This window comes from Lethenteron reissneri, chromosome 24 (assembly GCF_015708825.2).
Source record: "Lethenteron reissneri isolate LAM-NWPU_2019-01 chromosome 24, ASM1570882v1, whole genome shotgun sequence".
In the NCBI taxonomy this organism is placed as follows: Eukaryota; Metazoa; Chordata; class Hyperoartia; order Petromyzontiformes; family Petromyzontidae; genus Lethenteron; species Lethenteron reissneri.
In genome coordinates, this window is record NC_083802.1 from 11922357 (window position 1) to 11945908 (window position 23552).

At 41.8% G+C, this 23552-nt stretch overlaps 1 protein-coding gene across 7 annotated transcripts in view; it reads right to left on the bottom strand.

Annotated features, from left to right (window-relative positions):
- Window positions 1-23552, bottom strand: part of CCDC171 (coiled-coil domain containing 171) — a 37567-nt gene that overhangs the window by 3760 nt on the left and 10255 nt on the right. For 3 of the 7 annotated variants that reach the window (XM_061558278.1, XM_061558276.1, XM_061558277.1), the window contains exons 12-24: window positions 22457-22546; window positions 20593-20793; window positions 18654-18821; window positions 17114-17302; window positions 15754-16300; window positions 15463-15582; window positions 15040-15266; window positions 14651-14821; window positions 13890-14081; window positions 13436-13581; window positions 12949-13003; window positions 8031-8153; window positions 7235-7378 (exon numbers count right to left, since the gene is read on the bottom strand). In XM_061558278.1, the coding sequence (XP_061414262.1) occupies window positions 7235-7378; window positions 8031-8153; window positions 12949-13003; window positions 13436-13581; window positions 13890-14081; window positions 14651-14821; window positions 15040-15266; window positions 15463-15582; window positions 15754-16300; window positions 17114-17302; window positions 18654-18821; window positions 20593-20793; window positions 22457-22546 (2373 nt within the window). Of the gene's footprint in view, window positions 1-6; window positions 3780-7234; window positions 7379-8030; window positions 8154-12948; window positions 13004-13435; window positions 13582-13889; window positions 14082-14650; window positions 14822-15039; window positions 15267-15462; window positions 15583-15753; window positions 16301-17113; window positions 17303-18653; window positions 18822-20592; window positions 20794-22456; window positions 22547-23552 lie in introns of those variants that run through there. The other 4 variants (XR_009755577.1, XR_009755576.1, XM_061558280.1 and 1 more) reach the window with 4 other exon arrangements.

The window sequence follows — 23552 nt, forward strand, 5'->3', positions numbered from 1 at the left end:
CTTTGCAAGAAGTGAAACATTTGCCGCGTTATGCACAAGGATACAATCCGAGTCGTTTATTTTACATTTTAATGCAATCGTTTTGCTTAAGGTAAAAGATAAGTTACGTGGGTTTTTTGGTCATGTTTGAAACATTCATATTTCATTCAATATATACGTGAAAACATGCAAGTTGATTTAAATGTGTATTATAAAACCCAATTGCATCTTATATCATTATGTTAAAACGGCATTCAAATAGTGCTGTAATAAAAGAAATGCAATGATTACGGCAGATAATTGTATCAAGAGCTGATGATGGACCAAATGCGAATAGATGCCATGCTATTGGGAGTGTGACAGAAGATGTGACATACCCTCATTCTTTCCTCTGCCACTGTGGGACACAGAAGACAAGAGAAACCAGGGCGAGACTACATCCTCTTTTCCAGCCTGCGCCTATCTATTCGCACGTGGCTGCCCAACTCCGAAGTGCCCGTAACTCGATGTCAAGGCCTACCACGCCCCCTCCACTGCTGAACACCCGGGCACTCAGAGCTGTCTAATCCCTCCAATTACGGGCACCTCGACACTGGTGGAGGCAGGCGACTACAACATAATTGGCAAGATGGTGTGAGAGCTGACAGGAAAGATCTTTTGTCACCCGGAGCAGCTCTATAACTCATGTGGTCTTGCATAGTGTAAGATCATTGTACACAGGTGTTCGTGTTATATTAATCAGAGTTGAGAGAATGTTTTTTTCTGACGTTGGGGAAAAAAGTTTTATTTAAAAAATGTGTCAATGGTAGATGACACCTTCATGTTATAAACAGGATTGCCAAGGATCAAGTGTTAAAATAAAGGTCGTAAAGTCGTATTAAGACCTTACACCTTCGGAAGAAATAGGATAGTATAATTGCAAAAGTCCACAATCTCCATGGCGTTAACTTTTGTATGACCTCCTTTACCATTGATCTAAGATAATTTGATAAAGTACTGAACTACTGCACCTCATTTGATATGACTCATTCCACGCTGGTGTTGCAAACAACTTGCTGGATGAGGTCAATCTCTGTCCATTTTGAGTCATTTGGCAGCAAAACAAACACGTTTGTCCATTCGCTCCAGAACAACATACATAACAGACAAGCGTGGTATGATGACTGCGGTCTGACACGTTTGCTTTGAATGTATCAAACAAACAGGTCCTGTACAGGTGAACAGCGATGCATTATGTATGTTGCACGAGCTGCACTTTAAAACAGAAGCTATGAAAACATCTCGGTAGCAGGCTTTTATCCAAAGTGACATATCATCTCCAGGCCCATCAAGGAGCACTAGAAAGCTTTCAGCGGCCACTGGACTCAATCCTGCTGTCAAGCCTGCTGCCTCTCCAAGGGATGGCACTCATCCGAAAATGGCCCTGTCAGCAGCTTTCCTGCTTTCCCTATTAGCTTTTAGCGGGAAGCTCACCCTCCTGAGCAAGATGGGGAGGGGGGGTGTCAGCTACTTCTGACACTGATGGGCACGACGGCTTGGGACAAGGACCTAACCATCTCCTTTGGAGGATATTTACCGGTATCCATTTTCAGGATTTGCAACATCAGGAAAAGGGACGATCATCATTCATCCATTGCCTCACCAGCCCACTACATATGTGCCTTTTGGGGCATTCTAGTGACCCCACGAATGTGACCTCAACAAACAATATAGCCGTAGTTGTGCAAATAATGGGTTTCATTGGTTTTCTCCTTCTTTGTTACTGCCATTAAGGGTGTTTTATCCATACCATATAAGAATCAGTCTTCTAAATGTCAGAAATTATTGTGTGAAATGTTTGGAAATTGTTTTGATGCACCATAGTTGCTTTGGAACATAGTCTAATTCCTAAGAGGCACTGTCGTCAGCTTTTACTGGATTTATACGAGTTTATTTTGGCACAACAAAATTAAATTTACGAATAACTTTTGACCCACAAAAGGCTCATTATATTAATGGAACAAAGTAAGTTTATTTTAAATATGTAACCTTAACGCAGATTTTAAACATGTAAATGCCAATAATTTCAGTCTGCTAAATGTGTAACATTAAAAAAAGCCAAGTACAATTAATTGCAGCTTTCGATGTCTAGTTTGGTAATTAATTTGTATCATACCTCGTGTTTATATAGCTTTAAAAAGTTGATTTTAAAATCTTGCTGAATGACTGATCAAACATATGCACAAGGGAGCAGAAAGTTGCGCAAAGTATCTGATCATGTACGCTACAAAGAGTTTATACTGTACATTCTAATGCAGCCACAAATGTTGGCAGTCGTGCAGTATGTGGCTGGTACAGAGGCGCACAAGCTAACCTCCCCTGCATTCCCTTCCAAATACAATGTATTATGCTCTCCCACTTCCAAATGTACCTCTTCAGAGCGTATGTAAACTGCAATATTTTTTAAGATACAAAACCAGCATACATTCAATGGTCCGTGATAAAGCGATGGTTCTTAGCTAAACTCCTAATGATCTCCGAGTACATTAGACAACATTTTTTATATCTTAAACAGCTCCGTTAAAATGAACACAAGAGACACTTTCTATATTTTTTTTAAAGAAGAGTTACCATCTTTGATCATGTGGCAAGATGGAACAGTTGTGGTTACGTGTATTGCAACTTCATCAGCCGCAGAATTTCCTTTAATCAATGCTGGGAACCCTAGGTTATTCCCACGGTACAAACATTATTTCCTGGAAATGTCAATGAGCTTGATTGACAAGGTTTTTACAGCTGTAGATCTTAACCGCATTGGTCAAAGGCTAACATAAAAAACATCAAGACTTCTGCTTTGTAAACTTTTTCATTATTTGTGCATTTTACTCTGAATTTTAATTATACAGGAAAAAACTAAGCTTTTTTTCAACTTTACATATTTGCTGCACAATGTACTGTTGTCTATTTGACAGAGGAATTCAAATTTTAGCAATTCAGTTCTTTCACAATGCGGATGGTGATTTCTGCACAAAATTGATGGGAAAGTCCATCAGGCCACATTTTTTCAAAGGCAATTCTGCTGTAACAGATCACTGGGGAGAGAGGATTGGGAAACATTACCCAGGAAAAGAGTACTAAGTTTTAAATTTACTGTGTTTAAGATTACAAATGAGTCCTTGGCCAAATAGGAACAATTACAGATGTACATTACCAAGGGATCACATTGGCAGAAAAATAATGATTTTTTTTTACATCTACAGAAGCTGTATTGAGCTTAAAGAACATTAGATTTGCAAATCAGCTGCAAATGTGTGACCCACTTGGGGTCTACGTGTTTACAGAATCAACAAGAGTTTACAAAACGCACAGAAGATGCTTAAATTAAATGTCTACACAGCACAATTTTACACCAGAATAAGATACGAAATTGTAATGTTCCACTGAGAAATGCATAGCAATATAATTAATTTCTAAATCACGAGGGAAGTTTAAAGGAGTGGCATTTTTTTTCTTGCAGGGCAATCCCTTGTGTACATTTTTGTAGAACCGCTGTTTGTGTTTAGTTTCTTGTCCTTCCCCCGCACCCCCGATTAGCACGGTTGACTACGTACTGTGCAAAAGAGGTTATGCATACACACATTTCTTGGCGTTGATGTACATTCTGCATTCTCGTTTAAGCATTGAGCATGTTTGCCTGGTTGTGTTCATGCCAGGGCGGTTTGTCTTGTCCTCCCCACTATCGATAAAAGCCAGCTCCAGCTGCCATAGTGAAGGCCTGCCATGTCCCAGCTTCAGCTGTACTCAATCCCCTCCTCAACTCCCTGCTCAAGCAAAAAAATTCAGCGTCCACGTTATTTTTCAGATATTTTTTAGTCTTATTCATTTAAAAAAAAAACATTTTGCCATATACATTTATACAACTTAAATTTGAATACTCATATACATGTCAATTACAAGCGCCCATATTTATGCTCAGAAATTTAAAGGTTTTTTTTATTAGGCATCCTCCAAAAAGAAACGATGCACAATATCCGTGCTGGTATACCACAATAATTAACAAATGCGAATAACAGCGACTGCTTGTGCTCTTTATGAAACAGAGTATTTCTGAGCTGGCCATTATCATGAATAATCAAAAACATAATCCCCTCCTTTACTTACCATTTACGGTGTTTTACTTCACAATAGGAAATTTATCATTTCAAGTTTACCAGCTTGCATGAGCAACCCAGGGTTTGTGTAAACAGAAACACAGAACCATGGAGTTCTATCGCTTGTGCAACTTTTATATCTCTAGCACTCGTGCTCTTTAATACATATGTAATAACAGGGTGTCACCTGTCGGCCTGAAGGGTTAATCGCAGTTATGGGCAAGTTACGTAATGTATAATTATGAGGGGGGCGTATCTGGAGTAAAGGTGAAAGGCGGAGTCAGTCGGGAAGCATCGGGAACCTGCTCGAAGGTTCTGGAAGGGGGCGTGGCTGGAGGCGGGGCGTGGCTGGAGGCGGGGCGTGGCCGTGCCAGGGTGTATATAAGGGGGACCGAACCAGAGATTTGGTCCCAGAGGTTCGGTGCTTTTGTGGGTCTTGGCTGCGTCGCTGTAAGCCGTCATCTCTCTTCGTCGTCCGACCACGTGATCGATCTTCTGCAAGGCTCTCATCGTCGCTGTCGCTGCGCTAGTCTGACAGCTGCGTAGTTGGATGCCGACAATGGGGTTGTGTGATAGGGTCGGCTACGTGTAGTTGCGTTACATAAATGTATCACCCAGTGTGTTCCTAATAAATAAGAACCCTTCTACACGACGTGTCTCGGAAGCCGCTCACTACATTTGCAGAATAAAATTTTAGAACCCACCTGTGGCGTCTTTCGATGATGATGAAAACGAGACACAGGACCTCCTGACAGCACCGGGAACCGCGGTCCCGGTTATTGAAGCCGCGGTGGAAGAGTTGGCTGCACAAGAGACGGCGGGACTGGGGGCAGCCTCTCCGCAGCAATAGCCTGAACAGGGCTGGCACGTGGTGTTGGCGCAACTGGAGCTCCTGCGGACGACGGTCTCGCAGTTGGTGGAGCTCATGACGGCGACTACTATGGCAGGGCGGACCACACAGACCTCGCAGGAGAGAGGAGATCAGGCGCCGGAGAACGACGCACTGACGGGAACGTCCACGGGCGGGGCAGCCACTATTACGCACGGCGCAGAGACCACGAGGCCGGAGGCCGCCATTACGCGCGGTGCGGGAGAAGTGCAGTCGGAGGCCTCCTCTGCAGTCTATCTCGGGTTTGCGAATTAATTAGTTGGTCGCGCTCTACATACTCGGGCTCCTTCCTGCCACGCAGAGGAGGAACAAGTTTCTATAAGTAGGCATTGAGTATTTTTCACGATGGCCTATGGCCTGGCCGCTGCCCGACCAGTCGGCAGCCTCTATTGCCAAGGCGTTTTTGCATGGATACGTATTGGATAAAGGTGCCCCCGAGCAGCTTCTCACGGATCAGGGACGGAATTTCTCCTCTAAGATGCTACGGGAAGTTTGTGATGTGCTAGGCACTAGGAAGATTCGAACGTCCACCCCCAGACGGATGGGATGGTGGAACGGCTGCATAGGACCTTGACATCTATGCTCAGTCAGGCAGCCAGCGCGGTCCAAACTGATTTGGATCTGCATGTTCCAGGAGTGTTGGCCGCATACAGGGTGGCGCCTTACACTTCCACGGGATTTTCGCTTTTTTTTCTCATGTACGGGAGGGAGAGTGAACCTCCTTTGGAGGTTCCATTGGGTTTGTCTGAAAAAAATGGAAAATCTAATTTGCCTGCGCCTTGAACGTGTTTCGGCAGCTCGTGAAGTGGCAAAATAAAACACCACCAAAGCACAGGCGGCTAACGAACGGAATGCGGGGCGGCGGGACAATGTGTTGCAGTGGGTTGTGGGGGATCGGGCATGTTTGCATGGCCCGCAAATACCATTGGGAACGTCCCCTAAGCTGCATCGGCCATGGCAAGGTCCCGTGGAAGTGGTCGAAGTCAAGCGGTCGCAGTGCGTGCATATACGAGTGGGCCGTCACCGTTGGTTTGTTCATCTGTCGCGGTTGAAGCCTTATATTCCTCCTCGAACTGACACCTCATCTCCAAATTGTGTACGGCCGATGTCTGTTATGTCCGACGAGCCGGAGGAAACGCCGATGGAGAGCGTGCGTCAGGAGGATTGTATTGTGCCGCCCACAGCTTCCGAACCCCTGAAGGTCGGCGGGGCCCGTGATCTCGCCGAACGCGAGGAGTCGCTGACTGTGACTGGGCCCACAACGCCTGCGAAGCCGGGAGTTGAACCGCCTTCTTCGAGTTTTCGGGCAGAGCCCACATCTTCGGTGAAGAAAGCGAACATTGTCCCCATGGATGGACTGGCATCGAGGACTTGGTCTAAATGTTTCAGATATCGTTGACAAGAACATTCCGTTGTGTGTATGAGGGGAATTGGGGGGTTGCGTTCTCGTGTTATACGGAAAGGAATTTTGTTTTTCCTCTTCCTCTCTGTTCCTATTTTTGCCTCTTCTCTTACCTTCCTAAGTTGCTGCTTGGGTCCTTCTCTTGTCATTGCCGATCGTTCTGCCTTATTAAAAAAAACATTTTGTTGGGTTTGTTATTTCAGTTTATGGCGGAACTTTTTCTGCCTCACGTGTGTTTTTGTTATCATTGTTAACCGGGACGGCTATATTTTAAACATGGGGGGGGGTGGGTTGATGTCATAACAGGATGTCACCTGTCGGCCTGAAGAGGTAATCACAGTTATGGGCAAGTTACGGAATGTCTAATTATGAGGGGGGCGTATCTGGGGTAAAGGTGAAAGGCGGAGTCGGTCGGGAAGCTCCGGGAACCTGCTCGAAGGTTCTGGAAGGGGGCGTGGCTGGAGTCGGGGCGTGGCTGGAGTCGGGGTGTGGTTGGAGGCGGGGCTTGGCTGCGCTGGGGTGTATGTAAGGGGGACTGAACCAGAGGTTCGGTGCTGTTGCGGGTCCTGGGTCCTGGCTGTGTCACTGCTCGCCGTCATCTCTCTTCGCCGTCCGACCACTTGGCCGATCTTCTGCAAGGCTCTCATCGTCGCTGTCGCTGCGCTAGTCGAAGAGCTACGTAGTTGGACGCCGACGATGGGGTTGTGATAGGGTCGGCTACGTGTAGCTGGATTACATAAATGTATTGCACAGTGTGTTCCTAATAAATAAGAAGCCTTCTACATGACGTGTCTCGAAAGCCGCTCACTACACATAGGTTACTTTAACTCTTACCTGGCCTTCTGCCCTAAGGCAGGCGGTGTGCAACTCGCCCTTGAGCATAGTGATGTGCTGTCTGTGGGAGGCGATCTCTTTTTCTAGGGCCGATATCCTGAGCCAGGCAGCCTGCAGCACGTCCGACACGCTTCGCACAACGCTCTACAGGGAGGCAAAAACACTCGTTCTGTCAGGTGGTGCTCAGGGATGCCTTGTCTGGACTCAAAAACTTGTCTACTCACAATCTTAAACTCGTTACTGGAGAAGGAAAGATAGAGGTTATTAACCATTGTTTATTTTATGAACAATTATATATTTTCGTGGAATATCTATGGCAAAACAGTTATTTAGTTGACCGATTCTCAGCCTACTGATGGCAACACATTTCAACTTGTAACACGTAACTTTTTACCATCAGTGCAATAATCTCCAAATAAATAACTTAAAATTATGACTTGTGCCAAAGAATAATTGCACACGTAAATAGCCAACAGTCAAATGTATGTTTCACACATCGGCCTTTGTGACCAATATGAGCCATTAGAGGTTTGTTTGGGTTGTAATTACCAGTGAAACGTCATAATCAAATTGTAAATGTTGTGGGTAAACTCTCCAACACACCGGTGTGCTGAACGAGTAACTAATTGGCATGTTTTGTTTAAGTGACAAACCTTACTAATTGGCTGTTTCAGGTGGTAGCAGGTTTAACGACACATTTATATTTACATTATCTAACCCAACAAAAAACCTCTATTATGGAGTCAGACGTATACAAGTAACCAGTGCGGCTATGTCCAAGGGTGTCATGTCATACTTGACAGATGCCGGCCTCCACGCCCAGGCAGGCCCCATCTGCAATGGCCTTCTCCAGGACCAGTGTGGCGGGCTGCAGTGCCAGTTCGCCCGTGGCCCACGACAGGGATAGCTGCTCCCTCACCTGCAGTGCCAAAGGTCAGATTGCACCGACGAGTATGCACTTCTTCACTTGCATTAGATTATTTATTTAGAGCTACTTTTGTTTTTAGTTTGTTGTCGCCCTTGCCCGCACCTCCGTTTGGCACGGTTGGCTATGACTGTTGCGAAAGAAGTTCAACATACATAATCATGGTGGATAACAATTGAAATCTCTCTTAAAAGAGCTTTGTTTAAAATGTAACATTATATGCTTTGTGAAAGAATACATGTGCTTTAGAAATTGAGGTTTGTTTGATACCCAAAATCAGACAATTAACAAGTGTCCAAAGATACTGTTTGTTTAAAATATGTAAGTCTTTGCAAAACATCACATTCGTTTTCAGCATAAATTATATCATAACCTCACACCTTCCTCCACTCCCTGCCGCACAGTAAGGTAATTGCCATAAACATTGGCTAATTGTATTTTTGTTGCAAACCAGTGTTCATGACAATGGTGGTGAGATAGTATGAGCCTCTGTTTCAATACTCCTGCTGACATATCCTTGTAAAGATAATTGAAAATTACCCAATAAAATTTCCTCAAGATGATTTAGACTGTTCTAAACCTCATAACCCAGACTACAATGATTCTAGAAAGCCTGTGCTGTGTCCAAATTTAGTGTAACCACATATAAAAGCAAACATTCATCAATATTATTTAACATTTTTATTGTTACTATTTTTTTAAACAAGTGGAGGCATCACATCATTATACTGTAGTCTACATTATTTACAGCTCGTAAAACGTGACAGTACAAATCATGACATCCCGGACATAAATATTTCCCAGTCTTAATCAAGAATGTCTTTCGCAGTTTAGATATACGACGCTGACATAATATAGACTTTGAATTCCATAACGATACTGTAATTCATTTCCTTTAAATATCTCTCTTCAGACACAAAATAAATACACAATGCATACGAACGATAATGGTTTTACATTTACCGGACCACAAATCTGAAGTACCTGAAATAATGATGCAAAGTTCTGTAAATAACTATTCCACAGGATTCACGAGTTTGGCAACATTAAAGGCCAATTCACTCCATTTTAGCAAGATTAATGCCAAAGCCACAAAGCAATATACTGATTGAAACAAAAGTTTCTGGAATGCTCAGCAAGTAAAGACACTGATCTTGCGAGTTACTGAATCTATGTATGCAAATGGCTGTTGATTTACACCCCACCAAAAGGTACACCAGTACCACTCCCCACGGGACACAGACAGGATGAAGTCACTGCAGGCAGAGAGACATGCAAGTGACCTACCATCGATCTTGCGCTGTGGAAATGGAAAATGTATCTATGAATAAATTTAAAGGGGATCGATTTTGCAATGCATCCCGCCTGATTATGGAGGACCTCAATTAAAATTGGTAGCTGGGAACTGCAACCATTAGACCTTGAGGAAGGCTTTGGAGAAAAGACTATAGCTCTTCCCTGGCGTTCAGCAGACGTAACGAACGGGATTTCTCCGCCAAATCTATTTCAATTTGCCATTAATGCAATTGGTTCCTCAGCTTAGAAACAGGCAAGTTAATATGAAGCCTGCATCATAATGTCTTTCAATGTTAAATTACTGCCACTTAGTAAAGGTGCCATTGATTAACTTTCCAGATCTATAATCAACACTGTCTCCCTTAGGCTGCCTGCTTATTTGTCAAATACTCTGCATATTATTTGTAAATTAGTTTTACAGTCTAGAAATAAATACCGCACACACAATGCATTTGTAAACTCGCCTGATAAACAAATGTGTGAGCTGGACAGGCACCGATAGGTGGTTTTGACGTTGTTGTCTACAAACTCAATGACACTACAAGAATAAATCACAGCATCATAAAAACGAGGCCAGTCGCATGGGGCATTAAACTGCCACATGTTACCAAGGGGGCCCCCTCTTGGGGGCTGGATTTTCCAGCCGCTTCATAAAATGTCACAGTCAATAAAACACAACAACCAAACAATTTACAGCCCGCCTGTTGATGCACGCCTCTCGATAAAATGCTATATCATCCTTAATGGCTCTTTAACTGTTTTAAATGTGCCACTTTAAAGAATAAGGGACATGCATGTGACAGAGCTCAAAAACACATATGCAGGAATTTACCCCCCCCCACCTCCCCCCCCCGGGGTGCCCCCTGCCCCTCCCCCAAAGAAAGCAATATGTTCTGCAATTGGGTTTTCAAGACTGCCAGCCAAATTCTCAATGATGGGTATCTTAAAGGTACTTGAAAATAGTTGCGTAACTTTTGCTCCAAGTGGCATGTTTCCATTATGGTACTTTTGTCAGTATTGTCTAAAATGTCTTTAATATCCAGTTCCAAAAGCTATACAACTTTTTTGTATGATTGTTTTGTAGTATTTGCACCTTTGTTGCACATTATATGATAAAACTATTGCAACAAAATGCATCGTAATGATTGTGTTTTAAAGAAGCACCCTTTCCAAATATTGCACGGGTTAATGTTCTGGCAGGTGTTGAGGGAATGGTGATGCAGGATAGCGTATAAGTATTTTTTTTTAATTCGAGTTGGATCGCTAGATACCAGTTATTCAGATGCCACTACAGAGAGAATGTTTGTGAACCCAAGAGAGGAGAATGTAATCGGGATTAGAGTGTTTTGTGAACTGCAGGCACATGTTGGGACCATGTTATGCAAGTCTGCTGAGATTTGTTCCCCTACACAGCATCTGTCTTTCCCAAAACAGATTGTTTGTGCAAAAACATTAGGGAAACCCATATCCACCACGTTTATTTATATAAAAATTATTTATGGAGCAATTGTTTTTTTTATTACACGAACATAATAATTTAAATGTATGTTATAAACTCTGTGCATTGAACATTTAGTTGGCAATTACGATACGTGGAAGTGGGAATTCAGCATCCTGGCTCTACTAATAATTTACCATGTTATATTTGTAAGCAAGCAATGCTTAACATAAAACATGTTGCTATTAAACAGTCCTCAACTGCGTCAGCTTCTGAAACATTCACATTGGTACTTGTTGACCAACTAAGATTATTTTCAATAATACGACTTGATTGTCAGATTTAACTATTTTTTTACACCCCCCCCCCCTGAAAACCCACTCTTATTTATATGCAACAACCTCATCTTAACTTATTCATATTGACGATATTAACTGAAATGCATTACTCCATCTCTTACAACTGTGTGACAAGCCTTTCCAAGTTTGTTCATTGCAACAACTAATAGTTCCGAAAATCCGAAGTGAGCACTACTCAATATATTTTGGTCACCATACCTCATTAGGCTCCGCTGCAGTGGACAGTTTTAAATGGTTTAAAGGGTTAACATCAAATTCACAGAAGTGCTGAGGTTGTTTTCTGGTGCGAAGTTTATGTATCATCAGCGAATGATGCACAGATGCCCTGTAATTATTAAACAGTGAGGTAATGACTTTCCAGGGTAACATCTGCGCTGGGTTTACGGCCCCCTGAAGTAATAGCGGCAGACGGACTCTCTTCTCTCACCCAAAATTAATTCAGCCGTGAGCGGTGGCTCCAATCGGACACTGTGGCTGGGAAGCTAATGTGAAGGCTGGTACTTGACAGCACTCCATTTGAAATAGTGGAAGTGCTTGTGCAGTGTACAGGGAGAGAAATGCAATTACATTATTGCCAGATAAAATGTTCCTTCACGGTGTTAAATTAAACAAGTGCTTTACTACGTACACTATGATGAAACGATTAAAACAAATCTTTCAAAAAATATATAAGGCAATTGTTGATATTTTTTTAAGTGAAGTGTGATGTGAAAAGTCTTTGACTAAATCACCCAGAATGTACTTGATCTCATCAGATTTTCGATGCTATACAGGTGAGTGTATCGAAGTGCTTTTAAGAGTAACTGCCATGCACAAACAGGATGTCACAAGACTGTGGGGCCTGGGCAGTAGACAACCGAGAGCACTGCAACAAATGCAATTGTTGTACTGTACTCCAACATCTTTGCTCTGCACCTTCACCAACCCACAATGACCGGCATGGTGACGTATGGTCAAATAACCCCCAGCTATACAGACTGTTTTTGGACCAGGCTCAACAGACTTGTGTGTGGCGATGAGTGTTTTGGCACCCTGGTGCCACGTCTTGATTTGTGGGCTACTCTGATATGACTGTGAAGCTGCCCAATGAACAACCATCCACATCGTTGAGGACCGTCTTTTACAACAGATAAAGGCAAATCGATCTGGATGAAGTTGTGATCAAAGTGAGCTTTGATACCTAATGCAAGAAGAAGATCCTACAACCCGTACTGTGACAGGGAGGCCCTCATACAGCAGTAGCTTGACAAAACGGCTGTACATGTAATGAAAAAAAATGTTTGGTAAAAAAAAGGGTCTATATTTTGGACAATTTGTATTGCCAGTTACGAGTGTTTAAAATGGCAATAAAGCTAGCAAAGTGATGAAACCCAAGTGACCAAATGTCACTTGCATGAAGCAAGGTGCAAACCGAAGTTGTTTACTCCCGCAAAGCAAGCAACCATGGGGTCAAAACTTTCAGCCGCTCAGCAGTGTTGATGCTGACTTACATAAAACCACCGGATGTCAGCAAGTTACCTGCTGGGAGAGAGCCTACACAATGGCAAACGTATAGCAAAAATACACCACACAGTAACCAACTACACTGTATATGTAGTAGTAATAATAATACTAATGTGAACATAAAAATTCGATTTAGTTCACATGTGAAACATGTGACTGAAGAAGACAAAAAAGTACAAGAATCATGCCTTACCTGCTGAAGACTTTGGTCCAGACATTTCATATAATTTGTCACATTTTCCTTACTCCTGGTTAAAGATAGATATAGTTATTTTAATGAGTATACATATATATTAAATGAAACAGTGTGCACATTTTATTGCCGGTAAGAAAGACAAATAAATACTACAATTACAATACTGATTTACAGAAATCAGCTAATCCTTTCTGCATTCAGCAGCCGTTATGACAATATAAACCATTGTTAAATATCATTTTATTTGTTAAATGTAAAATGTTTTTCATTATTCTGCTGAAAAATAACTGACTTCATGTAACCCAAGTTACCCTTGCAAAAAAGGAAATGCATCACACGTCTCACCGGACCTTTATTTTCATCTCCTGGTTGCATAAAGGATACCACTACTGTACTGCGTAAAATGCGGCACAAGACAATCAATTTCGCTCGTCACTGTGGAACCGTTGACAATAGGTGCCTGTTGGAGCAGTCCTTTGCTCACCTGGTCCTGCTGCGCAGAACATCTTCAGTGCCCTTAATGGCATCGTGCAACCGCCGTCGCTCATCCTCCATTTGGGCCAAACGACGATTGAGCTGCTGCACGCCATGCTCCTTTCTCCGCACCTCCAGCTTGGCCTCCGATAAGCCCTAATTCAAAAACAAGTTGCATTCAGTCATATCGTAGTTACATCGCACGGGCATATGCTTCCAAATTTTCCACCACCTACTTACTCTAAACTAACTGCATTCACATGTGACTTATGTTATGACTTCATTTTTGCCACATTCACAACCAGTTTAAAAATAAATTAACCATACGTATAGACGTACACAACATACCTTTCGCGGTCAGCTTCGTACCATTAAAAACGCAGCATTATGACTTTTGTTACAGTTGGCAAAAATAACAGAACCAAAGTCACCGCTGCCATATTATGTGTTCTCTTTAACGGCACCTTGACGGCTTCGGCGAGAGTCTGCTCCTTTTCCGTGTCCTGGCTGGCATGCTGTTGCAGGCGATCCCCAAGCTCCTGCAGCTGGTGGGCCTGATCCCTGAGGAGGTGCTGAGCCAGCTGCTCCCTGGCCAGTGCACTCTTCAGCTCCTCACACACTCCGTTAAACTGCTCCACTGGGACGAGGTTTTGAGTCTGCAGACAACAGCATAGGTTAGAATGCAAAAAAAGGCCTGGAAAAAAAAATCCAGAAACAAAACCACAGGACACAGCAGGGACGAGGCAAAACATCGTTAAAAAAACCACAAACACACTATTTAAACTGTACACGAGCACCACATGCACATAAACAATACACACGCTGCCATGCAAAACAATAGAAGCCAACATGTGTTGGAGGCAACACACACTGTTTTGGTTACACAAGAGCATAGCAAAAAACGGTTGTGTTTATTTTAACGTTTTTAATAAAAAACATATTTTCAAAGATGAAGTTGGTTTTCATAGTAAACGCTACAAGCTCTGTTCCCTCTAGTGCATCTTGTGGTACTTATCAGTGCAAAACAATTAGGTGAATTAACCGCTACTGCCCGACAAAACCATTACACGTCAGAATTATGGAAAATTGTTGAGATAATGGTTAAGCTAACATCAAAGAGAAAGAGCCACTATAAGTGCGGGGCTTCCCTTGGAGATAGTTAAAACTCGGAATGGGTCATGAGGTGACGTGAGGGCGTGACAGCTAATGCCAGGTCGTGGCTCACCGCTTGTCTGAGCTCCTGCAGCTCCTTCTTCAGGCTGCGAGAATGATCTGTGTGCTTTCTCAAGTCACGGGTTTGGGCAAGCTCCAGCCGGTTCGCCCTCCGCTCCACTTCAGCTGCATGCAGTCTCTCCGTGAACTCCAGCAGCTGCTTTTGTACCAAGCCTACACAGTGCTGCAAGATACACATGCTAGTCACACCCATGCAAGTTGCTACACTTATCAAACATTCAGAGTTATGAAATCAATTATATAAAATGGTAAAACTGAGTTCACAGCATTGCTAATAATGAATATCTCCCACCTAAAACAACAAAAAATGTTTTGGCATTGATCTGTTTTATTTCAAAACTGGCAATTGAAGATATGTACATATATTATGATGAAATGTACCTGCATGGTGTACTGAGTCGGCTGCTCATCACCATGACCACGCGCTGTAATCTTGGTCAACCTCTGGTTTAGTAGCCACGCAAGTGAGTCAGGCTCTCTCCACTCACAGTGCAGGTCGTTGGAACCCACAGACCACTCCATCTCAATGCTCAGATGGTCCAACAAATTAGCAAAGGCTGCCCGTGCAGCTGTGACAATACTCTGTCCAAGTGAGGCACCATGTAATTCTGTAAAAAGAAAATGTTACTGAAACAAACTTTTCAGTAAAATACTGCATTAAAAAATGACTGCAGCTTTTTTTTTTTGGTCTTGAACCCACTTTCCGTCCATGCAAGTTTAATACAAAAACCCAAAATGGTACCACAACTCTCATATATTTTCTTTCAGTCACGCATGAAGACATTCAGGCTCTGTGCACTTCACCTGTTTGTTTGATGACTTGCTGAAGTTCACTCATTGAATGTATAATGGCTGTTTGCAGTTCAGGGCTGGAAAACCAGCGTAAAGCAGCGAACACTCTGTCTTTTGTCGCTTGTTTGGAGCCTGCAATACAAAAACAACATGTATTGTACATAATCTCAGAATATATTTATAGCCTGGCTCTGAAATTTCAGTTGGAGCTGTCTGGGGCTGAGCTCTGGAAAAAAATATGATTGAGATAAATTCACATTTGGAACAAAGTATATATTTTGAAAAAAATATGGAATAACTCACTCATCTGGCCTTCACTGGGCTTGACTTTTCCAGTGCAGACCAGCATGGCACCATTATCTCCTGTACCTTCGGTCCACGTGAAAAGACTGCGGGTGGAGCCACCCAGCCGTTGCAGCCGATTGGCCCCAAGCACAACAACTACAGCCAAGCGAAATCGAAGCAGACCCTTTCTTTTTGAAGAAGACGCAAGTTTTCCCTTTGAGGCAGACGCCAGTTCATCCAATCTTGTTTCTGGTGACTTCTGCTGCACGCCTTTAAGCTCTAGTGACAAAGCCTTACCTAGGGCAGCCAGCTGTTTACAAAAGTGGTCACATTTAGCAGCCCGCTGAGCCAGGAAGAGCCGCTGGGTGGCAAGAGCCTGGGCTCGGGCACGTAATGGGATGATAGCACCCGACAGGAGGGCACAGGCTGTAAGCAGGGCAGCCCGCTCGTCCACGCCACGGGAAAGCTGCTCCTGCAGGCTCACAAGCTCTGCCATCAGGCGCTCTTTCTCGCAAGTCAGTTCGTTCACCTTCCCACGGAGATCACTTGCAGATGCTTGGCTCTTCTGTAGATCAAACACACAAGCCAGATGTTCAAAAACACCATAAATGGACGTTTAATTTATTAACACTGTCAAGAAGCCTATATTCAGTTACAAGAGTTAGGATACTTAAGAAGAATTGGGTGTGTCCTTGTTACTCTGAGTGTAATACATAAACACCATCATCTCTCTCTAAATTACATAATTGATAACTCCTTTTAAATAAAGGTAACGTGAAAGAATCTCCAATTACTGCCCAAGAAAATAGCGGCACATATGTTAGCTTAAAAAAAGTTTAATTACACGTGCAAATTACATAACACAACATCCAAAGAATTGAACCCTAGACATTAATTCCGAGTACTCTGTATGTGATCTCATTATCTCTGTTGGCAAAGTTAGATACCAATTCCAATACCTGGCACCTGTTTTCAGACAATGCTACCAATTAACCCAGGCATCCCTGTGCAGATATAAAAGTGTATATACAGAAAGCATGACTTTAAACCATAGATGAGATATGTGCACTGTACTTATTGTATAATACATTCATCATTTAAAACTGAAAAATAACAACTTGCTACATTAAATGTGGCCCTTTTCTGCATGAGCAACGCTTGCAAGATACCATATGAAATGAAAATATGGGATTTTATTTGTGCACAACAAATTAACTTCGCGAAATCGGATGTAATTGAGGCCATCAGTTAATCTGCCAGAAAACCATTTTCATACAGCAACAAGCCCTCCGTGAAGACTTCTTTGGGGCTAACAACACTGGGAAATACAGTTTTCCCCATCAAAAATCAGAGTGGCCTTCAGGAGCCGTGGCAATACCTGCGCGTGCGTGTGCACCTCGCCCAGCAGCCGAGTGTAGTGCTGCTCCAGCGCCACCTTGGCCTTGTGCCAGCCCTCCTCCTTCTCCCGCATTCCTTCCACCAAGCGATTGACGCTGGCATCCTGCCGCTTATTTAGCTCTTTCATGGCCTCCTCTTTGCCATTGCACAATCTCTCAAGGTGGGCCACCTGCATGGACAATAGCAAATCTTAGCTGAGGCATTGTCCTATTTAAAAAAGAAATACAAATGTTTCTTGTGCACGACACAACACGTTGGCATATTTGCTGCATTTCACAAGAAAAAATATATTGAAAAAAAAACGGTTTTGTACAACACATAGCATCTTGTTTTGACTAATTATATTTGTCATTTTATATTTTACCTATTCTGTAATGACTATGCAGCTTCCTGCCTGTGGGGTGCTTTTCATTTTTATGCACATTCTACCTTGCTTGCCAAATATGCATAAATATTTGTTTATGACAGGTCATGTTTATGTAACATGTTGAATATGGAAAAGGATGTGACCCTATTCTGCCATAGGATCACACTGTAAAAATAGAGGTTACATTTTGGTTGTGCATCATGTAAGGAAAAAATAAATGAATAAACATATTAAGTGGTGTTTTGCATGGATTCCAATTATCTCTAATGATAGCACGCACTTTAGCCATCTAAGAATTTACTTTTAAAGATAATAATTTGTATACTTATGAAACGAATAACTGTGCACTTAAAGCATGTCTGAGAATGTAGCTTCAAGCTTTATGCATTGAAGCTTCTGACCCGCTCCGACTGGATATTTGTGAAAAAGAGCTTCATAGCTCATCGGATTCCTCCAGCCTAAGATTCTGATTCTATACAAAAGCCATGGCACATATAAACACAAGTTTTGCTTATTCGTGCCATCAATGCAAGTCTTCATAAAATAATACCATGTATACAAGGTTTAACTATTTAACATGAAAGTATAAGCACACATTCCTAATTTCAATAGTGACATGAATGCACACTATGAACGTTCAGACATGGCAACACATAATAGCTCACCATTGACCAACAATGGGTTGTTTGCATGTCAGTAAACCAAGCACAGCACCATGAAAAAAAACACCAAAACACATGCTGCGCATGCAGCACACATCACCGGCGTGAATTTCAAATCCACCACAATTTGACACTGAGAGGAACACCACTCACATATTGTACAAGGGCTGCTGAGGCTGTGCAAGTATCTTGTACATTCTTACCTATCTACATGACTTTACCGAAAGACCCAAGAATATGAATTACTGCTGTCACGAAAGCTTTAAGTCAAGATTTATTCTTACATAACATGAAGGATTTAAACAATTTTTGCTGAAACTCTGTAGTCATAGCTTAAATGTACATCAACAATCGGTATCAATATCATCTCGCATTGCGATTGCAGCACATATAGCCTGCCAACGTTAACAGTGTAGTAGTTTTAATGTGTGAAAGCCAGTGAGATGAAAGATTGTGGTGCTGGGCCTTCAGAGTACTTCACATTTTGTCACCTTCTCCAGGTTACGGTTGAGGTCCATTGTTAAAGCGTCCACATTCTCCTGCAAAATGCTGCACAGCTCAACCCATGTAAACTGTCCCAGGATGCTTTTGGGAGGGTGAATCACCACGCATCCTGCCACAAGCCGCTGGTAGAGCCCATGCAGGAAGGTCAGTTTCTCCTACGCAGGGAAATGAGGCGTCAGAGGTCGCAAACGGGTTTTGATTCCTTACCCGTACCCGGCCGCACCAGGGTCGCAAATGGGTACCCGTACCCTACCCGAAATGAGTGACAAACGGTTACTTACCAGTGACTCACGGCTTACCCGTACCCGGCCGCACCAGGGTCGCAAACGGCTACCCGTACCCGGCCGGGTACGGGTAGCCGGGTATCAGGTAGGGTACGGGTATCGGGTACCCGGTTGCGACCTCTGGGAGGCGTGTATTGTTTATTCCATTATACAATGCATACAATTTTAGAACCAATTCGAAATTGTGCAGTAAAAGACAAAATCAATACCAATAGTTCACCACCTATAACTTGAATAAAACAAATTTTAGTGCACTTGATTATTTATTGGTGGCGGCAATAATTCTAGACTATTTAATTAATGCTATATATGCCCTGCGGAATGCAGAATTAATCAGTGTAGTAATGGGAGCGGTAAGTAATTTTTTATACTGAGATGCTGCAGATGACAGAATTGTAAGATTGTAACCAGCTCCATGCAATGTAAGATTCCAAGTCTTAAAATATTATATAGATGGCATGGGTATATAAAAAATAATTTGGTGAACATTTTTTCACATCATAGTCAATTCGAGCTCAATTTTACACCACGATCCCATTGAGATATTATTATTTTAGGAGGAACTTGTTTTATAAAAAATGTATATGCCTAATATTATGCATATTTAGGTTGCTCCCTTTTTTCTCTAAGTTATCCGCCTTGTGCCTCTACAGTAATCTGCTATTCAGTTCTAAAGTGGGCATTTGGGGTCTTTTTATCCTTCTCAGCATCATTTAAGACCTCTGTTGCATCGCTGTGACGAGCACATGGCAATGGAGACATGTAGCAGTGGCAAGCAATGTGGGACGCTATGTCGCATCCATCACCCAGAACACCGGTGGAGAGCTGGCAGCAGGACAAACAGCCAGCCCGACCACACTTCATGTGTTACCCAAACGGATGGAGCAGCGTGTGATGGAAGCCCTGGGTCACGGCAGATAAATGCCCACTGTTCGGCACACTCATTCTTTACATGCCTAGCCACATAGCCTGAAATTATTACTTCAGCTCGCAACTGCTGCTATCCGAGAGCAAATGCTTTTTGAGTGTGTTATCTAACCTCTACGTGAGCTCTGAACTTGTGGCCTCAGAAAATAGGCAGCTTAACCTAATTGACTTTGATTTTCTGCTACTAAGGTATGCAAGTGCATATAAATACAAAGCAAGTGGCCAACACAATTCTGTAAAATTACATTTGTGGCATGCTCATACTTTGTTGATTTAGGCGGCACTATAAATACATCTATTGTCATCGAAGCTATACTCCATGTTAAATTTCAACAAGGTGTAAGAAAAAGGATGTCAAATAACCGGCATTAAAACTTTACAATCGGCATAACAATTATATGGTATTTATAATGGAATCGTTAGAAAATAATATATTGATCTATTTAAGATGAACAAAACACATCAGTTAAGAAATGCTTCCTTATAGTACTTAATGATATGTATTATAGTTTTGAATACCAGAGTACTTGCATTCAAAGGTAATTTTTGGTGAGAAATGCAATGGCAAACAGTTAAAAATTCATTACAAATTGATTGTGCATCTGCAAAAAGTGGAGGTTATTCAATGAGTTGACCTTGGGAAAGGCCTTGTCGATAACCTTTTGGTGGCTTAGTGGTCAAAGAGAGTAGCGTGTACTCTTAAGTTCACTCCTACCTGCACGTCCTCTTCAAAGGCTTGACGCAGCTTATTGAGCTGTGTGTAGGCATCAGCAGAGTGGGCCTTCTCCGCATCCCAACTGGCCTGCAGCCTCTGAACTTCGCTTTGCAGAGATGCCATGGACCCAATGAGTTCATCTGCCTGGGCGCGCTGGTTCACAACTTCAGTGTTCGCTGCAAGCAACTGCGCTTGTAAGTCCTGCACACAGTGAGCAATTTAATACTCATGGCATAGTACAATTTAGTTATCTTTTCATTGGCAAGACTGTAAGTGGAGAATAAACACATATATAGAATATCACTACAATACTATATGACTGATATATTTTCCATACATATTGGTCAAGGGAAATTATTAATCACCTCAATGTCAATGTGCAGATGCTTTTGTTAGGTTGTCTTATAGTTTAGTGGTCCAACACCACAACATTCCACGTGGGAATGATTTCATGGTTAAAAGGTTAATGGGTCATGAACTCGAGCTCTGCCATTCTCTGGTGTGTGTACAAATGCTGCTGTTCTAGTTATTTGCAATTATATGGAAACCAAATAATCTTACAAAGTTTCCAATTCGATACATTTTTGACCAGATTGTTTTAGAGAAAATAAATTGAGTGGCCAATGACGTTAACAAGTAGACATGCAATGAATGCAGTTATAATTTAAGAACTCTTTTCAAAGTAACATTACATTCTTACATTTGATAGTGTGTACATTGGTTTAATATTAATTTATAGAATTATAGTATATTTGGGAAAAAACTACATATTCGTTAATAACACTGCCTTAAAAGAAAATTATAAAATAGGTGATGTTTCGGGCAATGAGCCTTCTTTATAGCACATAAATAGAGAGGCCAGAAAGGGAGAGTTAATAGGTTTGAGACAGCACTTAACACCATGGAGCCGAATGACAATTACAATTTTAAAATGTTGAGGTGAGTATTTAAATATTGTTGTTGGGTTACCACTATACTAACACATTGCAGATGTTTTAATTCTAAAAATGTGCATGCAGTTTGAAATATAAAACACTAATTTCAGCCCTTTGTACATCAACTCCTGAGAGAAGTGATAGTCGTTTGACCATATTTCACCACACTCTTGAGTGTGGGTTGATAAAGAGGGGGCTCAGGACCAATTCAGTTGTCAATCAACAGCAATTTTAGCCATGGCTGGGAATCAATCTCAAGCCAATGGGGTTCATAGCAGTTTGCTAACCACTATACCACTGCACCAACCTCATGTGAAATATGCATGTAAACATAATTTCCTTCATTTATATTTTTTTACATAGAGCTTTACGAGACATATCTTTTTTTCCCCTACATTGTATTTGCCATCGTAAATGTATCTAGCTTTTGTATACTTACCATGGGACATGTAAGGAAATGTTTGATGTATAGTTTTTTTGTTGTGGTATCGCAAATGTTTGTTTTAGAGGATTATTTTATGATAGTGGCTGAGGTAGGTGGCTCATCTTTAGCCAGAAGAATGGAGGGGGTGTACATCTGGGAATAGGTTGGAAACTCAAACAGTCCCTCATACTGCAAGCAGGGTGGACAATTCCACATCGCAACCAGAGTAAACATTTGTCAGTATCCCCCTTTTTGTGAGTGCTTAAAACCCTTCTTGAAAGGTCCAACCTCTGCACACTGCTGTATCTAAGTGGAACAAAGTATAGAACGGGTAATGATCATTATGAAACATTATTATTGGGCAGTGAGAGTGATGCATTGACCTTTCTTGATGCCTGTAACATTTACAGAGAAAAAATATCCTCAGTGAAGGCAGTATAAATTTTTAACACAGTCTATCTAAAAAAATGATCTCTAACCAATGCTATCTGTAATTTAGGCTTACTTCCAGTGTTTTGTTGCGTGTCCAAACCAATTCTTTAGAGGACTGGCACTCTTCACTCATCTGTTCGCAGAGTCGCTTCATCTTGTCCAACTGCAAACAGAAGACCACAAGCACCGAATCATGTCATCAAATTTGTATTACAGTTGAGATAAAGCCAATCACCCAAACAGTGCTCAATTATATTCTGTACACACACCTGATACAAAACAAACTTTTGTTTCTTTTTCACGAGACATCTATTTTTGTAACAGTTGTGTATCAAAAAGGTCGTAACAATCTATAGAAATGTTAAGCTAAGCAATACAAAATATATACAAGCAGGGCAACATAGTATTTGCATCACATCTCTGAATATTCTTTCTTTGATGTTTTAGAAGCTTAGAGCTTAGAATAATGCGCTATCACTAAATTTAGTATTTCCATTAAGAAAATTGATACACTACCATCAGGTTGAATGTTCCTCCTCTTAAACTGTCATTGTTGCATGATTATACAGACTAGAGTTAAATGTTTAAGCTGTGTGAATATAACAGCAAAGCCACAACATGACAATGTGTGGTGCCATGGGTGCAAAGAATGGTGGCAGAGCATCTATCAGGCCTGTTAGGATGTGATCCATTTCTCACACCTCATCTATTACACACAAAACCATACACTCGCCAGCATTATGTCCTCTTGGGTTCAAAAATGCTCTTGAATTGACTCACGAGATGGTTTACCCACATACCAGACATAAAATACTTTGCAATTAATTGAAAACAAAGAATGTCTGCTTAAAATTCACTAAATAGCAGACATTTAATCAGCCTAACTGCATTGTTTAAACTGTAAAATGAAACAATGTGCTGAACTTTTGCATTTAACTACTTAAAGGATCAATTTAATTTCAATGAGGATCACAAGTTTTTATTGCAACGCTTTTTTATTCATTAAGTATGTATGTATGCAACTGTACAGAAACATTAGTGCGCTTCCTGCAATTGCGCACGCCACATTCCGGATGACTGACTGCCAGGGATTACGGTCCCTAATACGAAATAAAGGCTTTGATATTGGTGTAAATGCATCATCATCATTTTCACAGCAAACAAAGACG